A 16,553-nucleotide genomic window follows, 5' to 3' on the forward strand; every position below is an offset into this window, starting at 1 on the left:
AGTATCTCATATGTTTTACATCGAGGCGCTAGACTAAGCTTCATACATGTACATGCCATTAGGTATCTTGTCTAGAATCTCAAATACCACTTTGTTTTTTCTTACTATTCGCTTGGTTGATTTTTTTATCACAGTAGCTTTCCCAACATAATGTGGGTCAAAATTAACTAGTCAATCATTTAATTCAAACGGCAATAGTATTTTTCGTTGTAGGATCCTCGTGAAAAAAAAAACAATTATTCGGACCTTTCTTGTGAGATCTCCATCAAATTTGATGATATCAGTTTGTATTATACATTAATCTTATAGTATTTATCATTAGTCTTAAAGATCGTCTTCTTCTTCCCTCCAATGACACACAAAATGAAGTTGAATTACAGTTGTAGGAGGCTAATGATAGGGGTAAAACTTGATATTGCACGGTAAGACATGGTTGACGTCCGAATCAATTAGCGTTTGCGACAGGATTTAGTTGAAAAAGATTAACTGGCGGTTTTAAAAAACCACTCTTTTTTAAACTGACTCGGCTGGTTGGGAATGAAGAAGAAAAGCTGTTAATACAACGTGTAGAAGTGTATAAATCAACATGTTTTGAATAATTTAAAGTTCATCAATAAAGCATTTAACGGACTTCTTTGTCTTTCGATTAGAAAAAGATTGGGTATTTGCTATTTTCCATATACTTTTCCCCCTTCACCATTCCCCATTTCATCATATAGTAACATCCGTAAAAGATCAGTCACAGGTAATTTCGAATTGTCGGTTACAATGCATTCATTTCGTGTTTTAATTGATCGACAAGGTTTGAGCATATCCTTTTATGTGGACCCACCTAAATCTTACATTGAAAATAGCGAATTACTTATGCCAAAAGTTCCTGAGGCCCTAAGGATAGGTTTGTCTCTTTAATGTTTTTGCGGGGACTTATTCGTATTTGCTGACCTCGACGAGCTCATGTCCATGAATCTTTTAATTCAGTCCTGTGCTGGAAAATTTTCTTTTGGTCGTGCAGTAGTGTCATTACGTGACAAGTGGACTAAAAACCGTCTGTAATTAATTTTGATCGTTCACAAAAAGTACCTAGAAAGTTAAAAGGTGAGGTATTTGGTTACAGTTGAACTAATCGATGGAACTGTCATTCTTTTAATATCTGAATTTTCTCAAACAATTTCTTCATGGTGAAAGAGCGAGCGAAGTTTTCAGTTTTATAAGAAATATACGCTCTCGGTGAGTCTTTCCAAGTCCGTTCAATTTGGACATTTGTACCGTAAATTGTACAACAGAAACTGAAGGAATTCAATGAGAAAAGGCCGCATTAAATCCCCTTGTGTCTCGTTGGAGTGTATCATTCGAATTTAGTTTTTGTGGAGGAAAGACCAGATTTAGGATGCGTTCCTTTGTGAGGATCCGGATAAGGATTTGTGATCCAAGATCATACAGGTCACGTTGCATCAAAGGAACGGAGCTTTAGTTCATCAGATCAGTTACCATGACAGCAGGCGCGAAATTGTAGAGCGCGTCAGCGGAATCGCGCGCTAAATTTAAAAACGAAAACAAGATGGCCGTCGCGCATGGAGCAGCTGTTGTTTTGTCAATAGAGGAACTTTCCGATAATTCAATACTACAAGAAACGAGAAGTTGTGAAGATGAAGAATTTCTATAGTTTCTTTTGATAAGGGAGAGGCAGAGTGATGTGCGCATTGAGAATTATTTCGAACGTACTAAACCACTCTACATTGTTTCAGATTTTTTAAGAGCTAATGTCAGCATGAATCAAACAAACAGCGGCAAGTCACCCAAATTTGTTTTCCCTCCTACTTTTATATTTTGTAGCCCGACATGTTCTTATAATTGTGGTGTAGTTTTTTTGTAAAAATGTATTTTAGTTTTCCAGAAATAATTTTTTTCGTTCGACCGCTCAAATATGCAAATTTTCACCGTGAATATTACCCGAGTTGTGTGACCTCATGTATCGAATGCGCTAGACGGTATTTCTGTGAACATAATCCTTTGTTTTATCATCTAAACTTAATCCCCTGTCGTTATTGAAGCTGCCAAGGAAATATTTATTTTTTGATGAATATTTTTGTCCGACATACTTTTCCCATGTCGAAAAGTAGCATCAAAACAAAGACAGTTTTAACAATGACCGATACGACACAATTTACTGACCTTCAAGCTTTTAAAAGACCAAAGGATGGTTAGAAAGTTACTGTAAAAATTTCCTTGTGTATTTGCGTTGTTCTATCTTGAGACGAACTCAAAGTCCGGCAAAATTTACTTGATAGCGACTATGAAATAAACACGGTGCGCCTACTTGTCGCCACCGTTGACTGGCATAAATCACTACAACTTGTAAAAAAATCTAACATAACACTCTTATCTTGTCTATTTATGATTTTATCAGCTGTTTCGATGATCACGTTAATTACACTCTACCACATTCTAGCCAGATTTGAGTTCCAGTTTATATATCCTCTCTAACTTATTATATCAGTTGCGTGACAAGCGTGACACAGAAACTCAGAGATGAATCAACCTCCGAAATACCAAGAGATGGGTTTTTTTTCCTCTTTGCATGACATCTAGAAAAACTTTCAGGAATTGCTGCATTCGGAAAACTAAAATGTCCAGATCCATTAATGATTCCTTTGCCGGATGAAGTCAAAGTATGGTTACAGTGGTCAATTTGATTGACAAGCTACATACTGATTTAGTTAACTGATCTGTTTTATAAGCGTCTCATCTTAAATGCTAACATGGAGATTTGCTATTTAGTTAAATTGTTCGCTGGTGGAACTTGTGGGTTTAGTTATCAAGAAGACCTAGTCGTTCCCTTGCGTGATTGTTAAAAAGACATTTCATGTCACTTGCAGAGTTGCAAGTTTTCAGATCCAGAAAATGAAGTTGATCTGGTTTTGTCGCGTGCCGGCATCTTCGAGACGCCAAAAGATATCGACGATTTTACAAATTGCCCCACTCACAGATCAAATCTCGGTGTTGGGTGGAACCGTAGTTCCAATAGCAGATGTAGGGTGCCAAAAAAAATTTCCGGCAATGGTAAAGGTAGGGTTAAGTCGATTCCAAAAGCTGATAGGGGAATTAGCAAGCGTGTATCACAGATAGTATTCAAGATGTCTGGAAAATTCATACAATCTGGCTTCGGTAAGTAGGCTACTTACCACCGTGAGCAAAATTACGCATGACGTCAGAGTTAAGTCTCGATTGGGAATTGGTCAATAGGCTACCAAAAATTCAGACAGAGGCGGAGTTTTCTGAAGTAACGTCTGAACACTTTCGCTTAGCTTTCCGCCGTATGGGGGACGCGTAATTATGCACACGGTGGTAAAGTGCCCTTCCGCACTAACGACTAGACGCTGACAAAACATGTTTCTCTTCGCCAAAATTACATCAGAATTTGTCCTTGCTAAATGTCAAGTGTGCTGCACGTATTAGCATCCCCAGGGGACCCTTTTACATAAGAAGGCGGGGGTGCGCGCCTGGAATTCCGAAATCTATCGCTATAAAATTATAAAAGGTGCTTAACTCTTATCCGTGTGGGAGTGGTAACAATTAGCCTGTAAAAACAAGTGCTTATGTCCTTTTCTGTCTTTTTCAGTGCTTCCCTCGCTCCTACAGAGGATTCATACAAACATGAGAGCCGTGCCGCGTTTACATTGTACAGATAGAAAAGGTCGTCCAGAATGAGTCTTTCGTTCTGTAATGAAAACCCCAATAAACTCACTCAGAAATGACTCATTTCGAATAAATTTTACGCTGGTTATTATGTGGCAACCGGTATGAAATCGTTCTTGTACAAAACTCATTCGGATATCATGTAAAAGGCCCCTAAAAGTTTTTATTCCCAGAGCATCACGCTTTGCTCGCCTGTCTGAATACTAAAACTTTCAGTAGCGTTGAAGCAACAACCCGCTTTTAACTGCTTCGCTGCCGCTGAAACAACGATTAGTGAAGAAAGCACATATTTTAATATTTTCAGTTCAACGTAAATAAAAATCTTTATAATGGTAAATATTCACTTGTGTCTTGCGTGACTAGCTTATGATATAAATGAGGGAGGGGAAAACACAACGCAAAACCTGAGTTCCTGTCAAAAAGTAATACCCAGACGTAATAAAATAATCGAAGCGGCTAATAAAATCATGAATAACAAAAAGGTAAGAGTGTTATGTTAGACTTTTTTACAAATTGTAGTGATTTGTGCTAATTAACAATGGCGACAAGTAGGCGCACCATGTACATTTCATAGTCGCTATCAAGTAAATTTTGCCGGACTTTGAGTTCGTCTCAAGATAGAACAACACAAATACACAAGGAAATTTTTACAGTAACTTTCTAACCATCCTTTGGTCTTTTAAAAGCTTGAAGCTCAGTAGATTGTGTCATATCGGTCATTGTTAAAACTGTCTTTGCTTTGATGCTACTTTTCGACATGGGAAAAGTATGTCGGACAAAAATATTCACCAAAAATAATTATTTCCATGGCAGCCTCAATAACGACAGGGGATTAAGTTTAGATGATAAAACAAAGAATTATGTTCACAGAAATACCGTAGGTCTAGTACATTCGATACATGAGGTCACACAACTCGGGTAATATTCACGGTGAAAATTTGCATATTTGAGCGGTCGAACGAAAAAAATTATTTCTCGAAAACTAAAAAATATTTTCGCAAAAAACTACACCACAATTATTAGAACATATTGGGCAACAAAATATGAAAGTAGGAGAGAAAAAGAATTTTGGGTGACTTGCCACAATATTTCAAATTTGTTCGATGGATGCTGACATCCTCTCTTAAGTCATTTTCGGATGTCAAGAACTACAGTCAGCTGTTTGGAGCGCCTGTTAACTACTTGCCAATAATCCAATGACCCGTCTTAAGATCACGCAGATCAGTGATCCGATGAATCCTTGTCCAGAGTGGATTTGATAGACCACTGATCTGAAAATGGATTTGCTCGAAAGGAACGTCACAGATCAGAAATCCAGATCCGGATTCTTCTAAAGGAACGCACCCTTACACACGCAAGTGCAGCAAACAAACGAGCAGACCCTTACAATTTCAAAATAAAAAATTTGAATTTACTTAAATCTTCGTACATTAATTAATCGTCGATGAGAGTGAATGATACTTTCCGTAAGATCATTGACTGTATTTAAAGAAAACATTGTCGTGCCAGTCCATACCAAACTAGTTTCGTTGTTTTTCAAAAGTAGAAATGTGCTTTCTTTTTTCTCATCCGCTCTCTAATTAACAGGTGTCAGATTGTGACAGATACTTGTTAAGATGATGTTTCAAAGTTTATTTGGAAGCATTTTAAATCACCCTTATCAATAATTACAAAAATGGAAATGTTTCGGTGAGGCAACTCTCTTTAATTTCCCTCACCTCTATTTTGCTCGCTCAAAAGTTGGGAAAATTTCCGCACAGCCCCATACTTCATTATGCATGCACATCTTATTGGTGATACACTGAATAATAAAGCCTCATATATGGATGCATAATGAAGTATGGGGTTGTGCGGAAATTTTGCCAAAAATTGTTCAGTTTATGGACGATCTTGCCATATTTACAGCCCTACATCATTTGGGTTCTTTCGGAAAAAATTTCGTTAAGTTTACCAAAAAAATTGTTATTTACCGGGTAAGGCTCGGTCCGTAAGGTGAAAAACTGTGACCTTGGTCTTGAAAATGCTGCCTTGTGACCTCGGTAGGCCTCAGGCAGCATTTTTTGAAGACCGAGGTCACAGTTTTTCAACATACGGACCGACCCTTGGCCGGTAGATAACATATATTTCTGCGAATGCTTTTCTCAGATTCAATGTAATCACAAACACATTCCATGCGTGACGAATATGTCACGACATATGTAGACTAAACATAGGCATACTATGCATGCAATAGTTATTTTTGGGGGGGTGGGTGGATTACTTGAAGCATTGTAACTGGTGTCTGCATTCTTACAGAAGGAAAGAAGAGTATTAACGCGGCAAAGAACGAAAATGTCAAATTAGCTCATACACAGGTATTTTGTGGTAGATTGTGTGTGTTGTGTGAATAACTGTAACCAAAAATAAACTGTATTGGTACCACGGATACCTGTTAGTACAAAATGCAGACTGCAGACTGCAGACCGGATACTAAATGTAGACTAGGTACAAAATGTAAACTGCAGACTGCAGAGTGGGTAAAAAATGCAGACTGAGAATCTAAAGAGTTTTTTCGTCTGGTATGTGATAACATATCATCTTACAACTGACCGAGCGTCACACAATCGCTTATCCGCGGTCAGCTTTCACTATTATTTGCACTATCTTGGAATATTCCTGGCCCATTTCTTGATGAAAATCGGTCGTAATATAATTTCAAGCCTTCATATAGTCTTCTCTTTTTTATCAACGTAATAAAAGTAGATGTAGATGTAACCGAGATGTCACTATTGAATATTTAACAAGCGCAACATTCGAGAAACAATTAGCAGCTTTGCACGTAGTCCGTATTATCATCTTTTTAAGCGGTATGTGTTTATTTTGTTGACAAAAATGCGGACTGAGACCAAAACTGTTCCTTCGACTCGATATATTTTCGACGTTGGTAGATCACATCATATTAACTTACCTCCGTAAATCATTCATTCCAATTCCAGATAACAAAATCAAATACACATGCAAACGATGGTATCTGAATTCAAAGCATGGTTAAATTCAGATACGTGGACAATTCAGCCAATCAGATGATCAGCTTCTCCTCACTCATGCAGTATGTTTTGTAGCAGTCGCTACACCAAAGGTCCTTGGATGGTCTAAAACCAAAATATTGTTCCAAGACATAAACGGCTGGAAAAATGTAAGACTACTCACCGGCCGAACTATGCGATCGAAATTAGGGGCGGTTTCAATTTCATTCACCATGTTAGGTTGTTTTTAGCATCACCTTACCTTGTACATGCGCTCTACATCTGCCGAATTCACGAGGGACTAAACAGTTCAGAGCCCTTTCACAGGTTGGAATAGCCTTTATTCAGGATATTTCGACATTTTTCTAAGCAAATTATTACTACAAAAGACACAAGGGTAGTAAAAGCTAGTTACATACACGATAAATAGCATGCGGTACTGCAGGATTTTTTGAAAATACATGTGCTTCGACCAATTTTAACTAGAACTGTAAATAGACTTTGAAACACCTTATTTGAAGCACGCTGTTTAAAAGATGAAGCGTTTTGATTAAACTGATATTCATAGCACAGGTCGATTGACTCTATGGCCACTCACCTCTCCCCCTGGGCCTTCTATCTAATCTCTTTTAGCTCTATATCCGACAAAGGGAGTTTAATTTATCACAAAATCACTACTACCATATTCATTATTAATAATATATTCGTTAATGTTACCGTTAACTTTATAAACCAGATCTTGTCTTTTTTTTTTCAATTCACACTTCTTACTTTATATAGTTATTTTCCAATGTATAACACGAATTAACTGGCAAAATGACAAAATTATGCAAAAGATGGCGATCGTGATCTTTCTCCTTCACTTTTCTCGTATTAATAGCTGCAAAAAAATTTCCAAAAGCTATCCACAATGGTCACACTGCAACAGAATAAATTAAAGGAAAAGTGGGTTCATAGTTGTTAGAGCTTTGTAAATTTCTTCGAAATAATGCAGCCGAGCGTGGTGCATACACTGTAATATTCCTGTCATTATGTCAAGAAGCGCAATATAGGGATTATTCTATCTAGAGAAAATATCTGAGTGCTACAAGGTCAGTATTATGCTCAAGTGGAGACCTATCATTTTCTGCAAAAAAAAAAACCCTCTCCAAAGAGTGGGATACACTTACTTGACGCGCTGATTACTGTGGAGGGTAAGGTGGCACCCCACCTGGTTGTCCAGTGGGGTAAGGAGGTGCTCCGCCCGGTTGTCCGGGGAGGTATGCTGCCTCACCCCCGAGGGGTTCAAGTGGGTACGGTTGTCTTGAAGGAGGGTATGCCCCAGATTTTTCTGCAATTCAAGCATAAAGTTTCGGTTTCAAGGTCCCATCCCTCCGAGAACGATGTGTATCATCTACAGCGCAGAGAAGTTCTGCATACACATCTCTTTCAAAGATTCTCGGAAGCTTTTAAGTATTCACTTAGGCATGAAATCAATTCTCTGTACTTATTGATTGTACTTTCAGTTCATGTAACAACGTCTGCCTTCTTTTACAGTGTTGGTAGCCCTACTCAATTGTAGCCTTTGGAATGGACAGTTCAATATCAGACAGGTTCTAGGTTGGGAAATCAAGTGTTCTCTCAATTGGACTTTTTTCAATTCTAAATTTTAAAAAAAGTTAAAAAATGATAGATAAATAAATTGGATTCAAGAAGTGACGCTTCCATAGGGTGCCTATTTATGCATTGTTTCACAGATCCTCCTGGGATTTGTAGTGTTGGTTTCTTGTGGAGGAGGGAAAAACAGAAAGCTGGGAGAGAGGACCCCCCCGCCCCCCCAGAAAGGACGAGAACTAATAACAAACTCAACCTACGTTTCGTCCTAGGTTCAAGAACTGAACCTGTACCACAGAGATGGAAAGCAAGGACTCTCAACCCTGAACCATCCTTTATCCCCAATCTAGACTTTGACTTCCTCTGTTGGACCTTGACAATGAGATGACCAACAGTTTCAATCAACTTACCTTGTGTGGGGTAAGGAGCTGCCGCCCCTTGATTGTAGGGGGGTGGTGCGTAACCTTGCTGAGGCCCTGCAGAAGGAGGGTACATGGCCACTTGCTGAGGTTGGGCAGTAGTATATGCCACAGCCATCTGTTGTGGCGCCCGTGCCCTGACTCTCTTTTGGTGAACATATTTGTAGAAGACGAAGACACCAATGGCAATCAGAACAACAACTGCCACCAAGACGCCAATCACAATGCCAACAGTTTTAGCGCTAACGGAGGCTGTTCAATAAAATAAAAAAATATACTTTCTTACTTGCCGAGCTGTGGAAAGAAGAATTAAGGATCTCCTAAAGAAGTCCGAAAGGTCAGAATAGCAACACAATAGCCAGTTAGAATTATTCTCAATCAAAGCTTTGAACACCTGTAACCCAAAAACATGTTTCATTTTAATATCCTACATCATGAGTACACCATCGTAGGAAAAGTCGAATAAAAGAACGCAGGGCTTCAGATTTGAAACCACACAGTAATATCAATCCTCCGATTGTTTCCCGAAATATCTGATTGGTTTATGTCTATCATTTGATGTTTCGGTCTTAAAGGGCATGTAAACCCCAAAAACGTTCATTTTCTTTTCACATAGATGTTTAGTAAATATATCAAGTACACCAAAGGTACCATTCGTTTATTCTCAAAAGTCCATTTTCACTTTGTAAAAGCTCTTCCAAATTCGAAACATTCGTAAATGGCGCCATCTTTCCTGTGACGTCACGGGTGGACCCTCCAAAGTCTCGTTTTATAATCGCGTGAGGCACGAAGGAGTCTTTTCTACAGCCGTTGTTTGCTGGTCTCGTCATGATTTTTTTACTTACAGTTTGCTTCAGTATATTCGATTTCTTCGTAATGGTGAAGCGTTGTGTCGTCCAGTTTTGCACTGATTCAAACAAAACTGGGCATACAATGCAAATATTCCCAAATGACGCAAATTTGAAGCGACAATTTGTGAAATTTGTTCAAGTGAAAATAGCCGATTTCGTCGAGCCGTTCGAACGTTCTGTTGTTTGTAGCAGTCATTTTTCTTCCTGGTGCTGTACCGACGATTCAGGCCTCACCAGAAGCAAATTATTCGGAAGTATAAAAACGACCCATACAGTCGGCAGACGACGAGGATTCGGAAGTGGCCGACCGAACTGAGAAAGAAGTTGAGCTCTTCAAAAGTTAGAGGTCAACAGAGAAAGTACAAAATCGATTTACATGAAAACGTTTCGTTAATTAAACAACAATAGCTTTATTGGTTCTCTAAAAACATCTTTTTTCTCATCTAATGAAATATTATGGGGAAGCCAGTTGTTTGGGAGTCAGCGCTGAGCCCGTAAAAGACACTGACATGTCTGAACCTTTGCCTGAATTCGAAACACGTATCAAAGAAAGAGAATTCGTTGATATCAGTGTGTAATAACGTGATCTGGAATTTTGTCGGTTCGATACAAAGAATTCTATACAGGATCCCATAATCAACCCTTATGTTCTATAAGAAAATCCAAGGCAGCCCCGCTTGGCGCTTCCTTTGAGAAACCCTGCAGAGAAACAGCAGAAGAATTTGTGTCACGGTTTTCACAGCAGTGAAAATACATTCAAAGGTCAGTAGGACAATATTCATCATTTTGAGTACAACTTAAAAGATCCTGATTTCAGCTTGCAAAACTATCTTTTCAATATTTCAAATCGAAGCCAACACAAACAGGGTTGGATAATTATGAAGGCCACACAAGTAAATGTACATGATACAACTTGTTTATCGATGGAAATGCTTGTGAGATGAAGGATATTGTTTACCGCACAAGATAGCACAACGACCCTAAAGTGTTTGCCGAAGTATCCCCAACACCAACGAACAAGCTATCTGTAGGCAATTTAGCGAAATTTCCTGCCAGGAAAGAAGCGAAAAACAACTAGCTCTAGTACTGTATTATTAAATTAATGGCAGAAACAACTCACGTAAATCGATCTCAAAATGTAACAAAACAGATGAAACAGAAAATATTTAGCTTAGTCGTTTCCGGTGTGATTATCTGTGCTTTGCTGCTGCCTGTACACGTACTTGGCCGTCTCCAGCACCCAGAAATCGAGGCAAATTGACTGAAAACCTGGATGCTCAGTGATACAACTTATCTGGGTTTCAGGCCATTTTGCCACAATTGCCCGATTTCCTTACAACAAACGCTTTCATGAGTTGTCGGCATTGGTTGACAAGTTCCACACTCGCACCTTTGATAATCTTATATAAAACAATTTCAGAAGCTCAAGTTAAAAAAAATTCTGTTGCATTCCTTTAGATTGTACCCTCGCTTTATTGCATTTTCATGTTAAATACAAATAAATCACAAAGTAAATTAAATACCAGTCTGAGTTTCCGAGACGGTCGCATCGCTGTCGACATGTTCTGTACTATCTTCGTGCGGATCGCTTCGGTGAACCTTACGCGGCTCAAATTGTTAAGGACGTGGCCCAGACTCTCCTGAAGATTCTGGATTATCCCCAGCGCTGTCATGTACTAAGCTTAAGGCATTCGAGTCGCTATCTTCTGAAAAAACATCTTCCGAACTACCGCTACTTACAGGAACTCCCACACCAGTTCTACTGGGGAATATGTGTTGCGCAATATTTTGGTTCCACCGCTTACGTCACGACCTCTCGCTATTGTTTTTACCGGAAATGGAATTTCAGTTGAAAATGCCGATTTTCTCCTAAAATAAGTCGAATTGGACAAAACTAATTTCAAATTCGTTTTCTACGCCACTTTTTACATAGTATAAGAAAAACATGTATTTTTGGGTTTACATGCCCTTTAACAATGGTGGCTTATCTTCCGGAAGGGAAAAATAGTTCTAACTCCATCCAAAATAACACGCCGGTACTACATGCTTCATACAATCTTAATCTCAGCATTAATTCTCTTCTTTTTCTTTTTGACTTCATCAATCTCTTCCAGCACGCACTTTCTTTTTTACCGTTCCGATTCAGTTTTTCTTCTGCCTTTCTTGATCAAGGTATTTCTCGTACCGTTGTCTTGACATCTTGACTAACAGCAGCAAGGGCTTGCTCAGTTCAGTCTTCAATACTCCTCCCACACTGTTCACAGGGTCACAAACAATCCTTTGAGCCACTAGAGTATGTTCCTTCATATTCTTAACTTCTACCTTTTTGTTGACACTCAAACCTCTCTCAACTGTTGCCTGACCATGTGACAAAATTAGGATAAGTTTTACAACACTGAAAAGACTCTTGTAGCTCTCGTTTGCCATACATTCAAAGAAGAGAGTATCCAATCTGTCTTCCGCTGATTGGAAGTTAGCAAATCTTTCTGACCCAAAAACTGGAATGCTGTCCAAGAAAATAGCAAACTGTTGCAGGATAGTGTCACATTCTTCCTCTTTAACTCTTTTAGCATTAACTAGCAATCTCAGGACTTTCTTGAATTTTGCTGAACAAGCTTCCTTGTTTGAGGCAATTTTGACTGGATTTAGACATGACAAATGCTGAAAAAGGGAATAGGACGCTGGACTCTTTTCCAACATCTTCTCCAAGACTTGAATGAAAAAAGTTTTTCTTTCCATCCTAAACTCTATAACCTGCCTCTCACTTGGTTTGCAATTACCAATGCCTTTCAACTTTTCACTAGCAAATCCAACATCAATTCTCTTGTTATTCACATGAATCTTCTGGTCAGCAACTTTGATCTTCACTAATTGTTCATCACTAGCATCTTGAAGTATGTCACTTTTAATAAATCTCCTCATCAGAGACCTAATGATCATACCTAGATCATCACTGACAAATGGTAGCGTAGGTTTTCTTGTTTGATACTTTGCAAGAAATAGCTGCAGTTGATTTGCAATGCACTTAAAGAAGTGTACCTAGCTACAAAGCATGGGTCTCATGGGTCTCATGGGTCTCCTTGACAACTTCATATGATTTATTTTGGGGCCAGTTTACCCTTCAATCTTCTGTAGCTTTAACATAATCAGCTACATTGTCCCAAAGCATCAGCGCTCTTTGGCAAACTGTTACATTCTCAAGCCATCTATAGGAGACAAATTTCAATGGCATCAAAGGGCTGCCAGATATGGAGATGAAGTCTTCTCTTCTGGCAGGAGCATCCTTAAAGAGATAGTACAAACTGGAAAGAAACGAAGACACTTGCCATCCAGTACCATCCATGCCTCTTTTAAAACTGTTGTGCAGTATATGCACACCACAAGACCTATTGTTTACGAGAGTGGTACCATAGTCAGTGTTAACTTTCTTCTTTAATTCTCCATAAAACTTCCAGTTAACACTTGGACCATCCGTGCTGACCTGTATGATGTTCTTAGCTTGCAAACCACTAACACACTTTTGGTGAAATGATCCATTAAGTTGTCAGCAGTACACACGCACAGCACACACAGCAGTACCATGGCCTACATTAACAGTAAACGATAAAATTTTTCATCAGCTCCTTCATAAGCACCTAAACATCAGCGCACAAGGTAAAAGAAGAAACAATATTTTACCTAGTCCATAATTAAAGACTCAACACTCACCAAGAAATTCACTGTTGAAATATTTTGTTGTGACTTAGTTGGTTTGATCATTCCAGAACCTCACATGGGCATCCATTTGCTTCTCCTGCATTTTTGTGTTCAGTCTTTCATCAAACAATACAACAAAAGGTCTACTGAAGCTGTCTTGGAGCAGCTTTTTGAAGTGTTCAGCCAGACCAAATACACAACAATACCCTGCTTTTTGCTCTCCACAAGCAAATTTCCTAGCAATTTGACTGTCAGGGAACATTGCTGAAAAGAGTTGAGAAGTGTCCTTGGACGAGTTAAATGAATAGTGACTTGTAATAAGTTCCAGTATCCAGAGTGTTACGGCTTTAAGCACATTATCCTTAGTCACATGTCCTTTCATAGATGGTTGTGATCCTGGAGTTGCATCGTCTTGAGGCAGCAGAGGGATTGTCATTACAACTTGTTGTTGTGATTGCGATGCTTCTGCTTTTCCTGCTTCAGCTAAAATTCCATTTCCACATGGTACAAAGCCGAATGAGGATAGTGTCATTGGCTGTTCACCTTCAATTCTACTGTTGTTTTTGTGCCCTTCACTTTTCATGTGAAATTTCAACGCAGACTCTCCCATGTTTGAAATGTCGACCATTCGATCGAAACATTTGCATAAGGCCTTTTTCCTGTCAGCTTTAAAAGCAGTCGACCAGCCTTTGTACTTGGAATTAAGTTCCAAATTCCGATTGTAATAGTTGACCTTTTGAATTCATTTAAGACACAATAAACAGGACCAGAAACGAATAAATTTCACACTTTGAGCAACATTTCCCTCATGGTTTCAATTGCTTAGAGGGGGGGCGGCACAACAAAGATGAGAAACCCCACTGAATGCGCGGTTACTTAGATGATTTGAATAAGAAACACTGATTTGTCCTTCTATAAAAAGCTTCGCCGTTTTTGAGATGATAAATGAGTTTCTCAACTGATGTTAGATGCTAACGCAATCTCTTCAACCTTTTTAATGCCAAAATGAACTTATTTTGCTGTATTCTTAGGTATTCAAGGACTTTTTTATAAAATTCAAGCACTGCTTCTTCAAATTCAAGGAGTTTTCAAGGAGAAAATCTTTTGCAAGGAGTTTTCAAGGGCCTAGCATTTTTGAAGGAGTATTCCAGGCCCGTGCGAACCATGTACTAGCACTACTCTTAGTTTGTTATAGCAAGTATTGAAACTTTATATTCGAGTGCACAGCGATGGTCAACAACATAATTACTGCTTGGAAATTGCTGTTCCTTTTTTTCCAAAACTGATCAGCCTCTTGAGAAGCCTGAATGAGAGGATTACTTCCTGGCCGACATTACTTTTCAACTGTACTATCAATAAAATGTCGTAAAGTTGAATGTATTTGTAAAAAAGAGCAAACAATTCAGGAAATACTTTAGAGCCTTCAAGGACTATTTGCGCAGTACTAACTTTTATCATACATGACGTAGCCTGCAACAAACCCACGGTGGTTAGTGAACCTGTCTGACTTGAATCTGATCCAAATTCTCTCCTTTGATGACATTAAGTAAAATGGGTCTTGTTCACCACAGTTCGACTCTTTGAGGGTGTCAGACTTGTCATACGATTCATGATCATCTCCGTCTTAAAGGAAAAAATCATAATACAATTTGAGAAAAATTAAAATTTTACTGCCCCTATTTCAGTTAATTCTGACTTCCATGACAGTTAATTAATGGCTACAACAATTTACTTTAACCCATATGTTTTCCTCTGATCTTTTTCCTTATTTTCCATGAAACATATTGGAGGTTATTACATAAGATACACTTGTGAAAACATGTTCTCTTAAATATGTAGTTTGGGTTTTTAAAACATGCGGAAACAACAATATCTAGTGAGTTAGGTTACAAATGTTAAGTGCTGAGGACTCATTCTGATGTGTTCAAATAAAAGAATCAGAGGCATACAAGTATACAAGTTGTATGACTTCATGACTGTGGCACTGCATTGAAATAACAATTAAAATTATATAATAAGCTGAATTAAACATACATTTTGATTGGTTCTTACTCATGAACTATTGGAGAACAAACACAAAGACAGTGTCACCATTGGCAATGTTTTGTCTTTTAATTATAAAACAAATAGATTCGATGTTGCGGGGGGCCTGCACAATAAAAGATCACAAAAGACATCAAAATGTGTTCAGAAAATCAATGACACACTTTGCTGCACTTCTCCTGCTACTTTTTCGTTCTTATCACATTTTGATGTCTTCTATGATCTACTACTGTAGCAAAGACTCACATCAACATTGAATCTGTTTGTTAATTGGATCGTTATTAAAGAGCCCTGAAATTCCTCCCACCTTTAACTTTGAGTTTGTCATCGTCACATAAGAAATCATATTCCAAATGAAAGTCCATGAAAGCTATTTTAATGCTCCTCTTGTTTCCAACCTCAATATTCCAGTAACAGTCTCTGTAGTTGGGATAGTCCTGGGGCCAATTTGGAGAGCTAATCACACCAGATGTTGCAGTGAGGGTCTTTGTTGAGGAACATTCCCCTTTTTCAGAAAAGAGACAAAAAATATTACAAATCAAACTCTATAACTATCATTCTAGTGATGTTATACTGGGACTGTTTGTATTAGCTCACGCTAAAAACGCAGCACTTGACTATTTTTAAGATGATTAATTTGCAGTTGTTGTTGATACATGTAATTGCAGTATAACAATTATATCACAGGCAAAGGCCATGACATTTAGCTGCTCCACAGCCCCTCTCTAAATAGTTATTGGTAATCACCTCTGAGCCAGCGTCTCTTTTAGGAAAAAAAGACTAAACTTATGGTACAACAAACAAAAAAACAACCCAAGAAAAACCTGTCTCTGTATTTGTAGGTGTATACAGTGATAAATATATACATATCTATATATATATATATATATATATACTTTTTTTGAGCAGATGACCTACTAACTATATGTGGTTTGCTTTAAGGCACTCAATAAAACTAGGATGAAATGGAGCTATCTTAGGTAAAATAAAAATAAAACAATAGACCCTTAATTTTCATATGTAAGTCTTGTTATCAAGAGCATTACTCACAAGTACCAGTAAATCATAATGTAGAGATCACGCATATATTGATAAATAAATAAAACCAGGTGATTAATAGAGTTCGTGTAGCATGCACACAGTGAAATAAATGCAAACAGAACTGTTTATTATTTTTTTGACAGCTTTGATTGCATACCTCCTACACCACTTTGACGACCTGTGAATCTCATAAAACAGTGGTATGTCAG

At 38.2% G+C, this 16,553-nt stretch overlaps 1 protein-coding gene and 1 pseudogene across 5 annotated transcripts in view; both read right to left on the bottom strand.

Annotated features, from left to right (window-relative positions):
• Positions 1-7,025: 7,025 nt before the first annotated feature.
• LOC131783075 (tolloid-like protein 2) overlaps positions 7,026-16,553 on the bottom strand; it is an 18,432-nt gene continuing 8,904 nt past the window's right edge. For all 5 annotated transcript variants that reach the window (XM_066160892.1, XM_066160891.1, XM_066160895.1 and 2 more), the window contains exons 5-10: positions 16,502-16,522; positions 15,611-15,808; positions 14,710-14,883; positions 8,705-8,965; positions 7,871-8,031; positions 7,026-7,620 (exon numbers count right to left, since the gene is read on the bottom strand). In XM_066160892.1, coding sequence (XP_066016989.1) covers positions 7,883-8,031; positions 8,705-8,965; positions 14,710-14,883; positions 15,611-15,808; positions 16,502-16,522 — 803 coding nt within the window. In that variant the 3' untranslated portion in view covers positions 7,026-7,620; positions 7,871-7,882. The remainder of the gene's footprint in view (positions 7,621-7,870; positions 8,032-8,704; positions 8,966-14,709; positions 14,884-15,610; positions 15,809-16,501; positions 16,523-16,553) is intronic.
• LOC136277953 (uncharacterized) lies at positions 10,042-14,101 on the bottom strand (annotated as a pseudogene).

Source organism: Pocillopora verrucosa, chromosome 14, assembly GCF_036669915.1.
Source record: "Pocillopora verrucosa isolate sample1 chromosome 14, ASM3666991v2, whole genome shotgun sequence".
Classification (NCBI taxonomy): domain Eukaryota; kingdom Metazoa; phylum Cnidaria; class Anthozoa; order Scleractinia; family Pocilloporidae; genus Pocillopora; species Pocillopora verrucosa.